This window comes from Orbicella franksi, chromosome 11 (assembly GCF_964199315.1).
Source record: "Orbicella franksi chromosome 11, jaOrbFran1.1, whole genome shotgun sequence".
Classification (NCBI taxonomy): Eukaryota; Metazoa; Cnidaria; class Anthozoa; order Scleractinia; family Merulinidae; genus Orbicella; species Orbicella franksi.
The window spans coordinates 16380755-16397741 of record NC_138155.1 but is presented as its reverse complement, the minus strand read 5'-3'; the positions used below and the strand labels follow the sequence as shown (position 1 = coordinate 16397741).

Sequence of the window (16987 nt, the reverse complement as noted above, 5' to 3'; positions counted from 1 at the left end):
CAACTATTATAAACTTGAAAGAGACAAGATACTACCTGTCAGAAATGTTTCTCGTATTTTCCTCAGTTGATGTTTTCCCAAGCTTTTCCGTATAAATTTACACTATAATAATTCTCTTTTTTACTTAATGTCATTATGCATGCTTTGAATTAATTCTCAACTCCAGACAAAATACACTGATATGAATCTTCAGCAAAACATTGTAGAAACTACATTGTACAGTGTGCACTTTCAGTATTTAACCCACCCTTCCTCAAAACATTTGTTTCATTTATAAAGTTGTTAGAATTTCCTAAAAGCTCTGAAAAGTTTTTCAGTGTTTTCTACCACCTGTGGTCAAGGAACTCACATTGCCTGACTTATAAGCACTTCAAACTGGGCTTACATCATATCAAATAATTATTATCACCATTTTCACTAACAAAAGGGCATGCTTACTGCTTCCTGAACATATCTTGAGAGGTTTAACCCAGCAAATTCCTGCTCCAAGGATTCACGCTGAGACTCTGTAATGGTCCTCTAAACATGGAAACAAAAAGACATCATATGTCAAGCAATTTAATAACTAATGGCTCACATTTTCACCTTGAATTCACAATCAAGAAGAGAGCAAATTAAAGAACTTTGAGATACATGTATATAGGTATATGTTGTATATGAGTGCAATTTTAATTAATTATTCTGGGGTGGTAACTTCTTTTAGGAAAAACTCCAAGGTGCTTCCCAGGGGAGAAACCACGATAAGACTCATCAGTGATGTACATGTACATGTAAGCCAATCTGGCCGAGATGCAGACTTTATCAAGTTATGCATATTGAACCTACAAAGTAAAGTACATGAAGCTAACTAGTAAATTCAGCCCTGCACATACCAGTTTCTTAATAAATGCAGAATTTTTCTTCACTGAAGAGTCCTTTCCTTTAAAGTAAGACTCCTCAGGTCGCTGATCTGAAAATTAAACAATATCAATGTGCATGATACTATGTTGTAGGTCAATTTTGTTCACTCAACCCTAGCCCTAAATAGTGTAACCCGCCATTCCAACCAATGCAATATACAGTTGAACCTCCACTAACAGCCACCTCTCTATAACAGCCACCTCTCTAAGATGGCCACTAGTTTTGGTCCCAGAGGACAGTCCATACAGTACATGTACTGTACATTCACTCTTATTTTAACCTCTCTCAGCCACCTCTTCACAACAGTAATGGCCTCTAAAATGCCTCCCAACTGCCAAAATAACCTCTTGACATTGGCCAGCTAACCAACGACTGATGAAAGGTGTATACAGAAACCAACCTTATTATTCTAAAAGGTCATCAAACTTGACCTGTACCATGCATCATTGGACTCAGTTCCTGTTAAGGTGGCTTCATAAGGTAATCATTTGTTGTGTTGTACACACTATTGTTATGTTTTGAATGCTGTTTTTGCATTCATTTTCACACCCAGTCCTCTCAGACTTATTACATGTACTGTGTGGCTCAGATAAGTGCAAACCAAAATATACGCGTAATTTGCGTAAGCCGAATATGCGTATGCATATACGCACATACGCGTATACAGTATATGCGTGTATGCCTGATAAGTATGTCTGAGCTAAGGTATTGTTTCTTCTTTTCTTAACAGGTCATTGTTGTTTTCAATGGCTTGACAGCTTGGCACAGAACGAGAGAGATTTTTATTTATATTGAATACGCATATACAAGATATGCGCATATGCCTTCAGATGAGACTAAGCTGAATTGGGCACACCATTTACTGCTAGAACCGGGAATAGAAGCTTCAACAACCCCATCATCAAAGAGCAAACAATTTGTGCCAAGTATTACCAAAAGATAATGTTTTTCAAAAGAAAATGAACATGGTACGTGCAAGTGACCTGCTGACACATGCCAGAACACAGAACTTTTACTCACAGAAAAAATTGTAAACTCAATGTAAACTGCATGTCATGGAAACTTTGATAAACACTCCATTCTTTGATCAAGAAAAGAGTATGTAACTGCTAAAATGAACGATTTGTGCCAAATAGAAACGTAGATATCATTTCAGTTTCGATGAGAGATCTAGTCGGAACTAATGTGAAGTCAATAAACATTTTGCAAATGACTTCCTGAAGCGTACCGATACACAAAACTTTTCCTTGAAGAAAATGAACTAAATGTGGGCAGTGCACTATAAAAACTTTGATCAACAATTCTTTCATCAAGGAAAGAGTTATTTTACCGTTTGAATGAACAATTTGTGCCAAACAGAGCCGGAGACATACTTTTTTTGACAGGAGATCTTATCGGACTGCGGAGACAATGAACATTTTGCAAGCGACTTGCCGACATGTGCTGATACAGAGAACTTTTCCTTGCAGAAAAATTGACTACACATGAGCGGTGCGCTATAGAAACTTAAATAAACAATTCGCTTGTCAAGAAATGAGTATTTCTACCATTTGAATGAACGATTTGTGTCAAATAGAACCGGAGATCTCATTTTTTCGACTAGGCCACGGAATGCTTCAGACAAGAAACATTTCACAAACGATTTGCTGATGCGAGCGAAACACAAAACTCTTCCTTGTAGTTTCATAATTTACCATTCTCAAAATTAACTGGGAGTCAATGTAGAGACATAGGTGATTATTTCGTTTTAAAACTATGAGGACTACTTGCAAAATAATTCTTTGCCCCGGTGAGTTGTTCAGAGCCATAAATTGCAAAGTAAACATTTATACACGTAATAGTAAGTAAATGCAAACAATTTGTTAAAATAATGAGTTTAAGTGACTGTTTCAATTTTTTTCCCAACTTCTTGGCAGCTAAAGATCAAGCAAGTGTTAATAAACAGTAGTTCATCAGTGAACTTGCGGAGTGATCGAAAACTCAAAATATTTAAGCATTCATTGACGTTTTTAACAATATGCAAATTTCACGTTGTAACCTGATCCTTTTTTATTCCAGGAATGTCCTCTGTTTCTCCAACAATGTTTCAGATAAAGAAACTTACAGGAATGCATAACAAAGAGACATATACGCGCATACATACACGCATGTGTGTGCATGTTGACATATGCGTATACACAAAATATGCGCATATAATACAGTAAAAACCCGCGTGTAAGAACCTAGGGATTTAAGAACCTTCAGGCAGAAATTTGCTTTTTTAATACCCCAAAATGTAAGAACCTGTTAAGCCAAACAAATTCCAACAGGTTCTTATATGTGGGGTTTAACTATTTAATTTATATATATTTTTACCAAAAACCAAAAAGGTGATCGAGAGTTTAGAAAATTGAATTGTTCTTGATGGAAAGATACATTTTATATACAGTACTGTATCATTGATCAATTAATGTTGTTGGACTTTTGGCAACATGGGTACATCAATAAATATTTATAATGAAGGGCAGACCAGATTTTATACTATTTTCTGATAATCAACAACAATGTGTACTCTGTAGAAATTAAGAACCCAATTAAGAACCTACTTAGCCTAAACTGTCAATAAGTACCCCATAATACAAGAACCTGTTTTGCCAAACTCTGAAAAAAGTAGGTTCTTACATGCGGGTTTTTACTGTATGCGTATGTGTAGTTCACATGTATATCTGAGCTGCACTGCAATAAGCAATGATGAAATACATGTACTGTTTTACTATCACCTCTGTTCAAATTTTGGCTTTTAGTGTTGAATTATGACTGCCAAAATAAAATTAAAAATGGGCTTTTACCATTTACATGACTTTATTTGTGATTTTTGTAAGTTTCCTCTGTTGCAATCTTCCAAAATTTTCACAGTACATCAAATCCACAGGGAAGTGAATTTTAAACACGAAGTAGGTAGGGTCGACAGTTTGTTTGATTTTTGCAAATTTATGTCTTTTTACTTCTGCAGAAAAACTGGTCAATTAGATTTCCTGGAAAAATGACCTCCAACCAAAGCAAAACATTATTTTATCGCCAGTCTACCAAATTTTTCGGAATTTCACCAAAGGAAACGAGAGAAAATTCACTGACAGTTTTCCTTTTTGTGCCCTTGTTGCCTGGCTTGAGAAAAGTGCCATCCGGTCATCAGAGACAAGTAGATTTTCCTTCTGGGCAAGTAACATTTCATTGCCACTGGCCCAATGGGCAAAGGATCAGCGAAGTTGTTTGCCAACTAAATCATTAAAAGTATAACCTAAGACTTGCCCATGACAAGCAAAATTTAAAAGCTACTTGTCCTACGGCAAGCTGGAATTCAAGTAATATATCAAACACGAGAGACAGTGTTTCATGGGGATATCCAAACACCAAGAAGAGAGTTGGAAATACGATGTGCAGCGGAGTATTTTTGACGAAATTAGAGGTTTTTGGATAGCCAATGAAACACTGTCTCGAGTGTTTGATATGTCTTCTCAATCGAAACAAAAACTAAGGAGAAAATGGAGAAGTAAAATCGTCAATATCTATGCTAATTAAGAATGGGTAACCAAACCTCCTTCACGGTTGTGATTTTCATTGTTTTAACTTGATGAATTATTAATGAGTTTGAGAAGTTTTTTTTCCAAACCCTGTGTCAATGTCATAAAATATAAAAAGACACTTACTTTTCCTACATGTAAGAGTCTGTGCAGATTATAAGCTTGTCACCTCAGCATATGTGTGATCGTAAAACTATATGGAGCCACCATAAGTTTCTGTTTCATTAATACACTGTTTTTTTATATATGCTAGAATACACATTTTTTGAAAAAAATATTGCATACCTGAAACAAGCAGGTGTCATAATTTATTACACCCCTATCTCCCCATAACAGCCACCTCTCTACAATGGCCACTTTCCTCTCTCCCCAAGGTGGCCATTGTGTAAAAGTTCAACTGTAATTGTGTTACAAGAGTTTAACTCCAGACCAGGCTTTCAGCCAGGATTCAAAAGTGGGTGTCCAAAATGCGCTATAGGGCCTGCTCAAATGAACATTTATAAGGCACCATGAGAAAAATAGAACAATTTTCTTTAAAAAGTGGCCGTCCACAGGATGACTGAATGCCCATCTGGTTAAAAGCCTGCTCCACACCAACAAATTGGATGCAAAGCATGATACTTTTTTGATATTGTTAGAAATACATGTAGATCAGTATTATTTTGAAAACTGTTTCTTCAAAATAGGGCTTGACAAAAACTTGAATTCTAGCTTGCCCTTCGGACAAGCAGCTCTCAAATCTTGCTTGCCCTGGTCAAGACATGGTTTACTTTATTTTATTTAGTTGGCAGACGAGTTGCCTGGGTCCTTGCTTTTTGGGCCAGTAAGATCTACCCAACAGGAAAATCTTCTTGTCGAGGACGACCAGACAACACTTTTTTCAAGCCCTGCAAAATCCCTATTCAAGATCCTTCAAAGTTCTACAAGTGTCTCCAAACACACAACATGCAGCTCAAGCCTCAAGACTGCATTCTTGTTTCACAAAAGAAAATGTCAACTTACATTTGACTAGTACTGTACTGTTAGTGCCAGATGGAAAACATGGTTAGTTTGAGTAACTATAAAATAAGGCATGTGACCAACCTATGGCAGCCAGATTCTTCTCTCGCATAGCAAGCTTCTGTTCAACCCACTCTTGTGCTTCTTTCAAGGATTGTTTCTGCATGTGCAAATAATATCATTACACGTGTACAGTAAACTGCTTGACATTCATGCATGACCAGGTAATTCCCACCATTTTTCCCTTCTTTTGAACAGAACTCTACAACTCCACTCGGCTGACATTTCAACTGATTGTTGACTGCTTTAGAAGCATTCCAAGGAATTATAATAGTTATTATACTGTGTGCAAAGTACAACCAAATTTCATTACAATCAGTTGAAAACAATCAGCTGCAGAGCAAATGAATTTTCCTAGTAGCATCCAGGCTTTTCAAAATGAGCTGGCACCTGATGCAAGTCACCAGCTCCTTCAAAGACTTGCATGGACTATACACCTACATTACTTTTTGTATTCCAACATTTATTATCAATACCCAGTCATGTACAATGTACATGAATACACCTTGTGAAGAAGTACATGTTACAAATGAACAGGTGCAAAAATCAACAGTCTGGCTATTTTATGTACCATCCTTTTTGAACTTGGAAGCAGGAAGAATTTTTGGCAGGTATTCTGTTCTCAATGTACAATTTATACATGTATCAGATTCCTAGGCAAATACATTTTTCCATGACTCTCACTCACATCACAGGTTTATCAAGATTTTCAAGCTGCTGTGCAGTTTTCATTTTCAGTTTTCAGTTTTAATGTCAGTGATAAATGATCTACATTGTAATCTGTGTATTATAGTTAACTGCGCTCAGTCAAATAAATACATGTAGATTTGATACGGTTTGATTTGATTTGATTTGATTAACAAAAGCTAATCTGGTTTTGTTTAATTTGTTAATAACCCATATGCATGTTGATGTCAGCCGCGCTAATTTCACCACCAAGCTTCGTTTGTGTTTTGCATTTTCATTCTCTGTGTGTGAGAATTCTTTACAACTACACCAGTGGTGGATCTAGGGGAGGGGCCCCCCTTATTTTGGGTGGAAAAAGAAGAAATGACTGAAATAAGAAAAGCTGCCAGGGCAAGTAAAACAAAAACGTGCCCCTCCCCCTCCCCCTTAGCTCAAAGTCTGGATCTGCCACTGTACACTGCACTAGGAATTTGCTGTTGTAAAACTTTTAAGTTTACAATTCCAAAACGAGGCTTGGTGGTGAAATTTGCAGGTCTGGCGTAAACATGCATATGGCCTATTTAAGTAGATTAATACAACCACTAAAGACTGCATAATATTCAGTTTATATAACACAGCAAAATCAGTTGTTATTTGTAGCATGTTATAAACTACATGTACATGTACTTGAGCATACCATTTCTTCCTCTTCTTTTCTTAGCTCCTCTTCGTCCTCCTCTTCCTTCCCTTTGTTGCTGTCCACATTACCTGTGTCCTTAAAAATACAAATTATGACACTGTCTTGAAGGAAATCTCATTGCATTGTTCCTGAAAATTATTAATATCTACATGTACATTGTATACCTTTCCCACAAAAGATGTTTTGGTCATGGTTAAGACTCCCCTCAATCCAAACTCAGAATTCCCAAGGATCTTTTATCTGTATTTCATTAAACCAGACAATAAACCAGCCCATCTAACTTTATGAAATGATTATACCCATTGATCAATAAACAATCAGTTACACTGTACTTGGTATCAGCTTCAAATATCCACTGGACCTCAAATAAAGTATGTGAAATATACAACAAGTGCATTGAATTAATATTTGACCTTTCCTTGTGGACACAGCATTTATCAGGCCGGTATTCCTTTGGACCTGGATGTTCCCAAAAAACACTACGAAGACATTGTAAATTTTACCTTATCATCCCTGCACTCATTAATGGCAGCCTTCATCTCCTCCTCGCTGAAATGAAAACAAATTGCTTAATTATTACTTTTTACAGGACATGAGGCAAAAGTCATGTTCTGGTGATGATCATGTTTGCCAGACAGATACAGTAACTCATTAATAAATGTACATCAGCCAGGCAAAATGGTAATAAGGGGAATCAGTTTTTCACCACAGCAAAGAAAATTAAATAACTGCACTTGCTTAGAAACACTCAAAGACCCCTTTCCAGGCTATAGGTCTTCTGATTGATCTGGATTACAACACCCCGTATATAAGTCACTGCGCCTCTACAAGCGAATATATAAAAGATCATATATTTGAACTGCAGAGAAAGATACATGTATAAGACATGATTGATAATCGAAGTTATACACACAACTTGCTGTGAAAAATTTTGAAGCCTGAAAAAAACAAAAAATTCAGGCTTGAATGGGATTTAATTTCATAACTGCTTAAACTGTGTATATAACTGCGATAATCAATTGTAGATTCACTGCACCTCTGTTCAAATCTCTTTGTTTGAAACAAAAGCTGTCCATCTTAAAATAAATGTCTGACATAGGTCAGGTTACATAGCATGTCGAAAGATGGCGTGTTGAAAGATAGTCGCTATGCACATAACTCTGAAAGCAGGTGTAACATGATTGCAAGTGCTGAAGTTGTTTTCGTTTCTTCCTAGGGTTACTTGCATCATTTTTGCTAGAGCGACTAATTCTGAAATCTGGCAAGCGATCACAGCGCATACTACCTAGTCTTGGAGAAACTGAAGTAAGCCACCTTAAAATGGACATTTCACTTGGTCAAAAAGTGCCCTGCATTAACGTCCAGAAATGAACTTGCTTTACCCTCCTCCAACCCCGTCAAAAAAAAAAAAAAATGGTCCAGTTGCAATAAGCAGTGAACCCTAACCCTAACCCTGACCCTTACCAAAATGATCCACTGCCAACAAAGGCCCAGCAGGTTATTATTTTAGTGGCTCTTGAACACTCCACATACAGGTTGTAAAATTCACTATTTTTTGAAGCTCACCTTTGAAACCATTTTCTTCCATGCTGTAAGTCTTTTAAAAGACCTGTTTACTGGCTTTCTCTATACTTAACCCTTACATCCTCATGGTAAACCACTATGGCTTCTTTTTCTTATTACTTCTTTAACAACTTAAATATACAAATAAATAAAGCTTAAACCCCAGCTCAGAAATAAACCATCTTTACTAAGCTGCAATATACGTTCTCCTTTGATGCATTACAAATCTCCTACGTAAAATTTAGGTTCGAGTACAGTCACACTTGAAATGATCCAATTAGTACAATAAACACAGCATGTATAATCGTTTATTTTAAAATCGAAACTGTTTTGAAAATGAAAACACATCGAGAGTAGATTACTCCAAAGTAATTTTTCGTGCTTATAAACTTTGTTTAATATATAAAGCTTGGAATATACCAGGAATCAGCATTAGCAACTTTACTACCCTTTCCATGAATAAAAATAACCTTTACCGTCGACTACTTTTTCATTTTATCCTGGTAAACCAACTGCTAAACAGTGGGAAATTCAGCCAGTAAACGGAAATGAGGCGAACTGCTGCAGTTGATACGATCAATTTGAGTCACCTTACAACATGTTCAGCTGTTTCTTGTTGAACTAGGCCTGGCCGTATACGCACATTATTAGACTTTGGGTTAAACGCTACATTAATCCGTTAAATACCTTTTGGCTTTCTCCATACTTGCACCAGTTTCATTTTCTGGAGTCGGGCTGATAAAATTTTGGGCTTTCTCTTTCTTTACTTTGTCTGTGCTTTCCACTGCTTCGCGCGTACAATTTCGCACCACGCACTTTTTGCCTCCAGAAATTTGCTCCGCTTCCCCACATTCTGCCTTGCTTGTTTCCTCATTCATGGACGATCAATAACGCTTTCTTTCCTTTCGACATCGAGGGAAAAGTGGGTCAATGCGCTAGTAAAGGAAAGTTATCATCCGCCATCTTTTTAACGCCTCCGCAGTCAAGCTTTCCGTGAGTTATTCAGCTTTCGTGACCTGGTGCTGTGTTAGACACCAGACTCTTTTCATTATTTTCCTTGACAACGGTCATCGTTCCCAGAGCTTCTCGGCTTTCATTTTGAAGTTCACACGATGAACTTATAATGATGACAAAAACGGTTTTTTTTTTCTTTTGTGCACCAAAAAAAAAAAGAAACTGACTACTGACTCTACATTAGTGTGTGTGTGTGTGGGGGGGTGGGGGGGGGGAAGGGATGGGTAAAAGGGACGGGGGTGCTCTTCTACCTGTTAGGGGTTAAAAACGCGCAGCGCGTGAGCCGGACAAAAATGACAGGAGATAATGTGTTGCTTTAGAATTGGTACCTCTTAGGGGTGAAAAAAAATTCAAGCTACGCCCACAAAACATGTACAGGATCTTGGTATCTCTTGCGGGTTCTTGTCAAAACTTCCAACGAACACCCCCGTCCACTTTTTCTCCATTCGAGTTGAAAGAGGATCTCAATTGGGCTAACCGTTAGCTGTAAGACGGGCAAAAAATTTAGCTGTTGGGCGTAAAAATTGGAAAATTTTAGCCGTTAGACGTAAAACATAGGTAAAAAAGGCGTGCAAAAGTTATTTTTTGTGAATTAAAGCCCTTGGAGGTCGCAGCACTCAGTGGACCCTTCTTAACAGTTATGACAGGGTTAATCCAAAAAGTTTGTTTGGTTTCGATGTACAGCAAAAAAACGTATAATTTTTTCACCTTAGGAAACGTGATATCAAGCCTACTTTTATCAAGGTTTGATTTTAACAATCGATTAGTGGCTTTGTTTATTAGAACTACATGGAACTGTCCCCAGCAAGACAATCTGTGATAGTATAGCTTACGGTAAACAGCAGATTGATGTTGAATCTGGATAATTTTTCTGACTAATTTTATAACAAAAACCATTATAATTTTAACATCGTCACACGATAGCATGGTCTTATTCTATTGCCAGCAATGATCGTAGTTTTTTTCAGTTTTTTTTTTTCGGTTTTGATGTGCCACGAAACTACTTCAAATACCGTAAATGTCGACTTCAAAACCCATTTAAACAAGACGAAATTATTGAAGGTAAACAGCGTTAGCAAACTTGAGACTTGGAACAACCAGTAGTACCCCTGGATCAGAAGACGTGAGTTCTTCCAATCCTTAAACTGGGACCAACTTGAACAACGAAACATCAAGCCATCCTGGAATACAAAGAAAGACTTTTGTTTAAGTAAGGATTCTTTTAAAACAAACAAATTTACATACATACTGTAAACTATGGCCGGAAGGTTTTGATGTGATTCTAAACGAGATGAGATATAGCCAGTCATTCTGTCACAGTTGCAAAGGTGTCATTTTAATTTATCTTTCTTTGACAGCAAAAAGGGGTGTTTTGCTATTTCTTTGTTCCTATGTAGTTCAAGAAACTGCCTTCCCTGCTGATGGTTTTGTCTCATTCAGTTGTTGTTGTTGTTTTTGTTTTGTTTTGTTTTGTTTTGTTTTGTTTTGATTTTTTCAAATAAAAGGAAGGAGAAGAGGAAGAAGACAAAACTATTAGCAGGAAAAAAATTGATCAAAATGTAAGCATGAATGGCAGTCGGCTTAAGAGCCTGTCTGTGTGTCTGAGTGGATGTACATGCGTGTGTTTGTCTGAACATTGCGTCGTCAATTTGATATCACAACCTAGTACATGAGTTATCCATTATATACTTTGTTTTATAGCTTCAGTGCACTTATTTACCACTTTTTTTTAAAAATTAGTTATCCATCAGCATTAAGGTTTTGAAATATTCACGACAGTTCCCTTTAGCCGCTGCATTTGCCAACGTTTTGAAGGATTCTGTCACTCATAATACAAGCTATAGGTGACACTATTTTAGACTCTTTTTAGGCGATTCTGTTGGATAAAATGGCTAAAACAATTTTAGTTGCTGGTCCAATCTCTGGGTTCTAAGAATCCAACCAACAATCAATGAATCAGCCAATCAATCAATTTACTTATTAATTAAGTCGTGCTCTATGTTTGCGGGTGTGAGGCAAAATGCAGAAAAAGGGAAGTCCTCTACTGCCTCTGAGTGTTCCCATGTGAGTTCCTGTGCTTTCACTTCTTCCTCTGCTTCGTCTGTTTCCACAGCAGTCATTAAGGATGAAGATTTCTCTCGTTCCACTTCAGTGACGGACAAAACTGTTAACCCTTAAAAAAAAAAATAATAAAACGTGCTCTTCTGTGACAATGCCTTGCCTGACAAACTGTGGACTAATTTCAACTATGTTCGGATCAATTTTTCTGGGGAAAAGTAACGCTACCAGATTTTCAGGCTTCATATCACAAAGACGAGATACGAACATAGTCACAAACTCTAATAACAGACGCAAAAGTTCAGTTTCCTCACATTTTGCACTAGGCATGATTGAAGAAAGACGAAAAATCCTCATGATCAGTTAAATTAGAGTTTTACCTTCGGGTGAGCACTTCATTCCGCCCTTCGGAAACGGCTCTAAAATTCTACACAATTGGGCAAACACTGGGTATTTTCCATCTTTCCCTTCAATGATGGAAAAAAAAATACAACCATTGGATGTAACAATGTATAGAGGACTCGATTTAATGTTTTACAATAACTGTTTAATTTCTCGCGCGCTGATTGGCTCATTTTTATCATCAATAAGAGAACAGACGGATAAAATTTTAATTTAAGCGAAATCAACTTTCGGCCGTGAAAGGTAGATACAGCGGTGAAACTATTAGGCTCATTAGTGATATAATGGAGCAAACTAAGAAAATCAATTGCTCTCTTATATTACTGTCGCTAGATTTTCAGAAAGCTTTCGATACTTTAGAATAGTAATGCATAAGCAATGTATTAAAGATGTATAACTTTAGTTATAGCTTAAGAAATTGGATAAAGGTACTTTATACGGAAGTAGAGAGTACAGTGCTTAACAATGGTTACGCAACAAATCGGTTTAAACCATCCACCGAAGTAAGGCAAGGATGTCCACCTTCACCGTATCTGTTTATCCTAACTGCAGAACTAATGTCTAACAAAATTCGCCAAAGTATAGATTTCAAGGGAATTTCTGTGTTTGAAAAGGAAATTAAAGTCAGTCAGTGATTTGCTGATGACACCAACCTTTTTTGTGCCGATCTGTCTTCTGTGGAAAAAGGATTGCAAATTGTAGCAGATTTTGGTGCAATTTCTGGTCTTAAGTTAAATATAAAGAAAACTAAAGCTATGTGGCTCGGGAAATGGGCGAATAATAAGAACAAGCCGTTACATTTAAAATGGGTTAGTAGCCCAACTAGAATTTTGGGTATTTACTTTTCCTACGACGAGAAAGGAAACAATGAAACGAATTTCAACCTTAAGATGAATAAACTGCAAGCAAAGTTAGACATATGGAGATCACGAGATTTAACACTATTTGGTAAAACCATGATAATCAAGGCGCTTGGGATATCATCTCTAATACACTCAGCTTCAAACATCAATGTACCAAACGATATTGCCGGCAACGTCAAGAGAAGGCTGTTTTGTTTTCTGTGGAAAAATAGAAGGGACAAAATAAAAAGAAAGGAATTATACCAGGATTCTGACAACGGTAGGCTGCGTACAACAGACATCGAAACCCTGATTAAAGCGTTACGGTTAGTATGGATTCCGAGACTATTGCAAAATGGCCAATCAAATTGGAAATTTGCTCCAGATAATTTTTTTAAGAACTTATGGAGGACTTCGGTTTCTATTGACTTGTAATTATCACGGGAAGGACTTTGACTGAAAATATGCTCCCATTTTACAAGGACATACTCCTGTATTTTCATGAACTGAAGACTCTTTATGGATGTGATGTGGGAGATATAATCTTATTTAATAATAAGAAAATTTGGATCGAAGGTAAAACTTTTTTCTGGAAGGAATGGTTTACGAAAGGCATTAAAAGAATTGAAAATCTTTTAGACGAGAAGGGGGAAGTCCTCCCCTTTCCAGTCTTTCAGCGCAAATATTCGTTGAAGAAAACTTCCTTCCTTCACTATTACCAAGTTATTCTGCTATTCCAGGTCACCTCCTGACAAAAGCAAAATCCAAGGATTTAACATCTGAAAGTATTAGTCCATAAGGACCCGAATTCCTTCCGTCTGACTGAAAATGTAAATATAAATTTGCTTAAGGCAAAGTCAGAAGACTTCTATTGGCTACTTATTCATCGGAAATATAATGATAAGCATGCAGGCCCAAGGCGATGGAACAAAACTATCATAGAAGACAAAACAGATTGGGGAAAGATATTTAGGTCGGTCCGAAAAGTATGCAACGAAAACAAGTTAAGAGAATTCCACTTCAAATTCATTCGCAGAGTTGTTGTCACAAAGACGGAACTGTTCTGATTTAACATCAAACCAGGTAGCAATTGCGTTTATTGCGGGGAATCAGACTCCATAGATTATACCTTTAGAGAGTGCCAGTTCACAAAATCCTTTACTCAAGAAGTATTACAATGGTGTAATGTAAATAATAGTTCTAATTTCATTCTAAACGCTGAAAATGTTCTCTTTGGCTTTTTTTCTGCATCAAACACACTAACAAAGAAATTGAATTATACTCTTCTCTTCCTGCGCTATCATATTTATAAATGTAAGCTCCAAAATAGCTCACCGCCACTACAGATCATTGATTTTATCAATAAAATAAAATACAAGTGTAAGGCCATCCCCTTTTTTTTCCCGACCGATCCAGATTTTCGCGTTTTCAAAAAAAAAAAAAAAAAAAGTCACGCAGAAGGCAATGACACATTATTTCAAACAATTGTCACATTAATCTGAAACATAAGCAATTTTAATTTTTGCCTTACAGAGTTTTAGTTTTTCCCTGTCCTCGTTTGATTTTAACAACGACGTCGACTTTTTCCTTCCTCCATTGCCGCGATGTTGACTTTGTAACCACACCTTGTTGTTTCCAGGCTCCATGGATATTATGCTGACGTACCGGGCCTCCTAGCTCCAGACTCCTTTTCCAATTATATTTTTGTTTTTTTTTTCCTTTTCCGACCGACCGACCGACCGACCCAAAATCAGAAAACGCATTCGACAATAAACGAAAAAAAAAGGGGGGGGGGCGGGGGGGAATGGCCTAAAATCAAAAAGATTAATTAATGTTTTACAACGCAAAGTTCTTCCTCTTGTCCTTATTTCTCGTCCTCTATGTAGATTTTAAATAACAAGGGAAATACTGTAAATTAAAACACTTAGCATATATGTTTAGATTTGTCAAAAAAAAAAATGTAAGTAGTGCTAGTGTTATTCTAATTACTTATGTGAAGTTTTTTTGTGTGTGCAAAAGCAATAAAAATTTGAAAAAAAAAGAACTTTCGGCTGTCAAACTGTCAACTTCTTAACCAATGAGATTTTATTGACTATTTTAATTAGCCAATCAAAAAGCGGGAAAGCTATTGATAATGTTTGCGTCAGTTTCAATAAAATTCACGGCAAGTTTACGGCGTCTTTTCCCCCCATTTATTCCCGGCAGTTGAACATTTTGGGGTCTTGTTATTATAAAAAACAAATTGACACCAGTTTTTTATGCGTCTGTCCTCTTATTGATGATAAATTGCGTCATAACATCAAAGTTTTCTGCAGAACCACTTAGACCATGTTTAAAGCAATTTACCATCAATAAGAGGACAGACGCATAGAAAACTGACGTCAATTTGTTTCTTACAATAACAAGACCCCAAAATGGTCAAATGCCAAATTGACGTCAGTTTTTCATGCGTCTGTCTTGTTATTGATCATGAATTTCGTCATAACATTGCCAAAGGAGCTGTGGATTCACGAGGCGATAGCCGAGTGGCTCCGCAGACTACTCGGGAAGCAATATTTCGATATAGAAAACAAAGGACGTGACAATGTCAGCTTAAAAAGGAAACAGTTATCGTGGGAAAAAGTTGTGCAAAGTTTCAACGCCGGAAATCCCGATGGTAACAAGCGCGATATGAAAGCAATTCAGGGATGTTGGAAGCGCATGAAACTGCAAACGAAAAAGGAATTTGATGAGCAACGGAAGGAAAGCAAGAAGACAGGTGGTGGTAAAGCCCCGGCTTCACCAAATGCTATTAGTAAACTGGTTGCCGACGTTATTCAAGCGTCAGTGAATCCACTGGAAAATCTTCTATTATTCTAAAGGATTAAGCCTATCCCGCAAGTGTCGGATTCTTCGAACACGTCGAGTATTAGCCCATTGCTGTAGGCGTCTATATCTCAAACTTCCATCCATGACAAAAACTCTCACTAATAAAACGTTAGACTACGTCTAAACCTACTCATGACCAGGTGTAAGTTGCTATTGTTTGCGAAGCTGTGTTTAGACTCCGTTTAGGCGGGGTTTAGGGTAAGTGACGTTTAAATAACCCGTTTTCCAGGTTGAGACCCGGTTTAGACCAATACCTTCTTAAACGACGCCTAAACTTCGTTTAAATATTCAACCCTTGGTGTCTGGATGATCTCCCGCAAGTTAGTGTGTAAATTGTCCCATAAAGTAGTGATTTGATGATTGTCTAGTACATAATTGTCTACATCAAGACCTACAAGTTTGTGAGTGGATGAAATCCAGCAAGTTGGTGCGAAAATGATGTTCGATCACCGAAGTTACGTGTTGTTAGGTGGCGTCAGTACATAAGCCGTGTTGTAGACTTTTGGACTAATTTTGGACCTTTCTGAGGTTTGCAATGGCCTCGACATAATTATTCCCTAATTTGCTGTTTCCCATTTTTCTATTTTTTAAATACAAATTGATGCCATATCGCAACACTCTTTATTGTTTTCTGTTTAATGCTCTCCCACACTGACTAGTGCTGTTAGGCTTGTTTCGTCAATGTGGTTTCCTAGACAAACTATAGGCAACGTTTAGAGATTTCCACTTTTTTGATCTCAAGGTTTACTTAGATTTGGATCAATCTCATTGTTGCGACTCCGAGATTTCATTGCAACCCAATCACAACGGAATTTATTCTCTTTCTTTCTAACGGACTTAAGAGAGAGTTCAAAGCAACTTTCAAATTGTTTCTTTCGTCTAGTAGGACCACACCACAGGGAATTTGAGGTTTGAGGTCGAAGCATGAAATAACATGCCGGCACACCATGGAATAACATGGTAAACCATGTCCTTTTTTTAATGTAGACCACGATTGAACATCGTCAACCACGAACTATCTCTAATGTAGAACATGAAATAACTTGGTCAACCATGGTACACCATGAAATAACATGGCCAACCATATGTCTTGTTTTATTAACACCAAGAAATAACACAGTAAACCATGTTATTATTTTTTACGTACGTAGACGTAAACTATGAAATAGCAGGTGCAATGCCTAACCCAACTAATAAATAGTGTTAAACAATAATTATTACTGAAAACAGGAAGTTACGCACAAAAATGTCATAAATTATGCGACCCCTCCTTGCAGTTCTGCAGACACGGTGTACAATGTATACCACATACAGAACTTATAAATAAGAGAACGCTGAACTGAGTCATACTGCAT

General features: G+C 37.1%; 1 protein-coding gene and 1 long non-coding RNA gene across 5 annotated transcripts in view; both read right to left on the bottom strand.

Annotated features, from left to right (window-relative positions):
- Window positions 1-9526, bottom strand: part of LOC145460467 (regulator of nonsense transcripts 2-like) — a 32750-nt gene extending 23224 nt beyond the window's left edge. For 2 of the 4 annotated variants that reach the window (XM_081445298.1, XM_081445297.1), the window contains exons 1-6: window positions 9136-9525; window positions 7389-7434; window positions 6883-6960; window positions 5544-5619; window positions 873-949; window positions 439-519 (exon numbers count right to left, since the gene is read on the bottom strand). In XM_081445298.1, coding sequence (XP_081301424.1) covers window positions 439-519; window positions 873-949; window positions 5544-5619; window positions 6883-6960; window positions 7389-7434; window positions 9136-9326 — 549 coding nt within the window. In that variant the 5' untranslated portion in view covers window positions 9327-9525. Of the gene's footprint in view, window positions 1-438; window positions 520-872; window positions 950-5543; window positions 5620-6882; window positions 6961-7388; window positions 7435-9135 lie in introns of all 4 variants that reach the window. The other 2 variants (XM_081445299.1, XM_081445296.1) reach the window with 2 other exon arrangements.
- A 5815-nt stretch (window positions 9527-15341) lies between these two features.
- The window catches only part of LOC145503147 (uncharacterized), a 43342-nt gene continuing 41696 nt past the window's right edge, over window positions 15342-16987 (bottom strand). Inside the window, exon 4 of the long non-coding RNA XR_014051440.1 lies at window positions 15342-16987. This exon is cut by the window's right edge and continues 1317 nt beyond it. This is a non-coding gene — a long non-coding RNA (uncharacterized LOC145503147).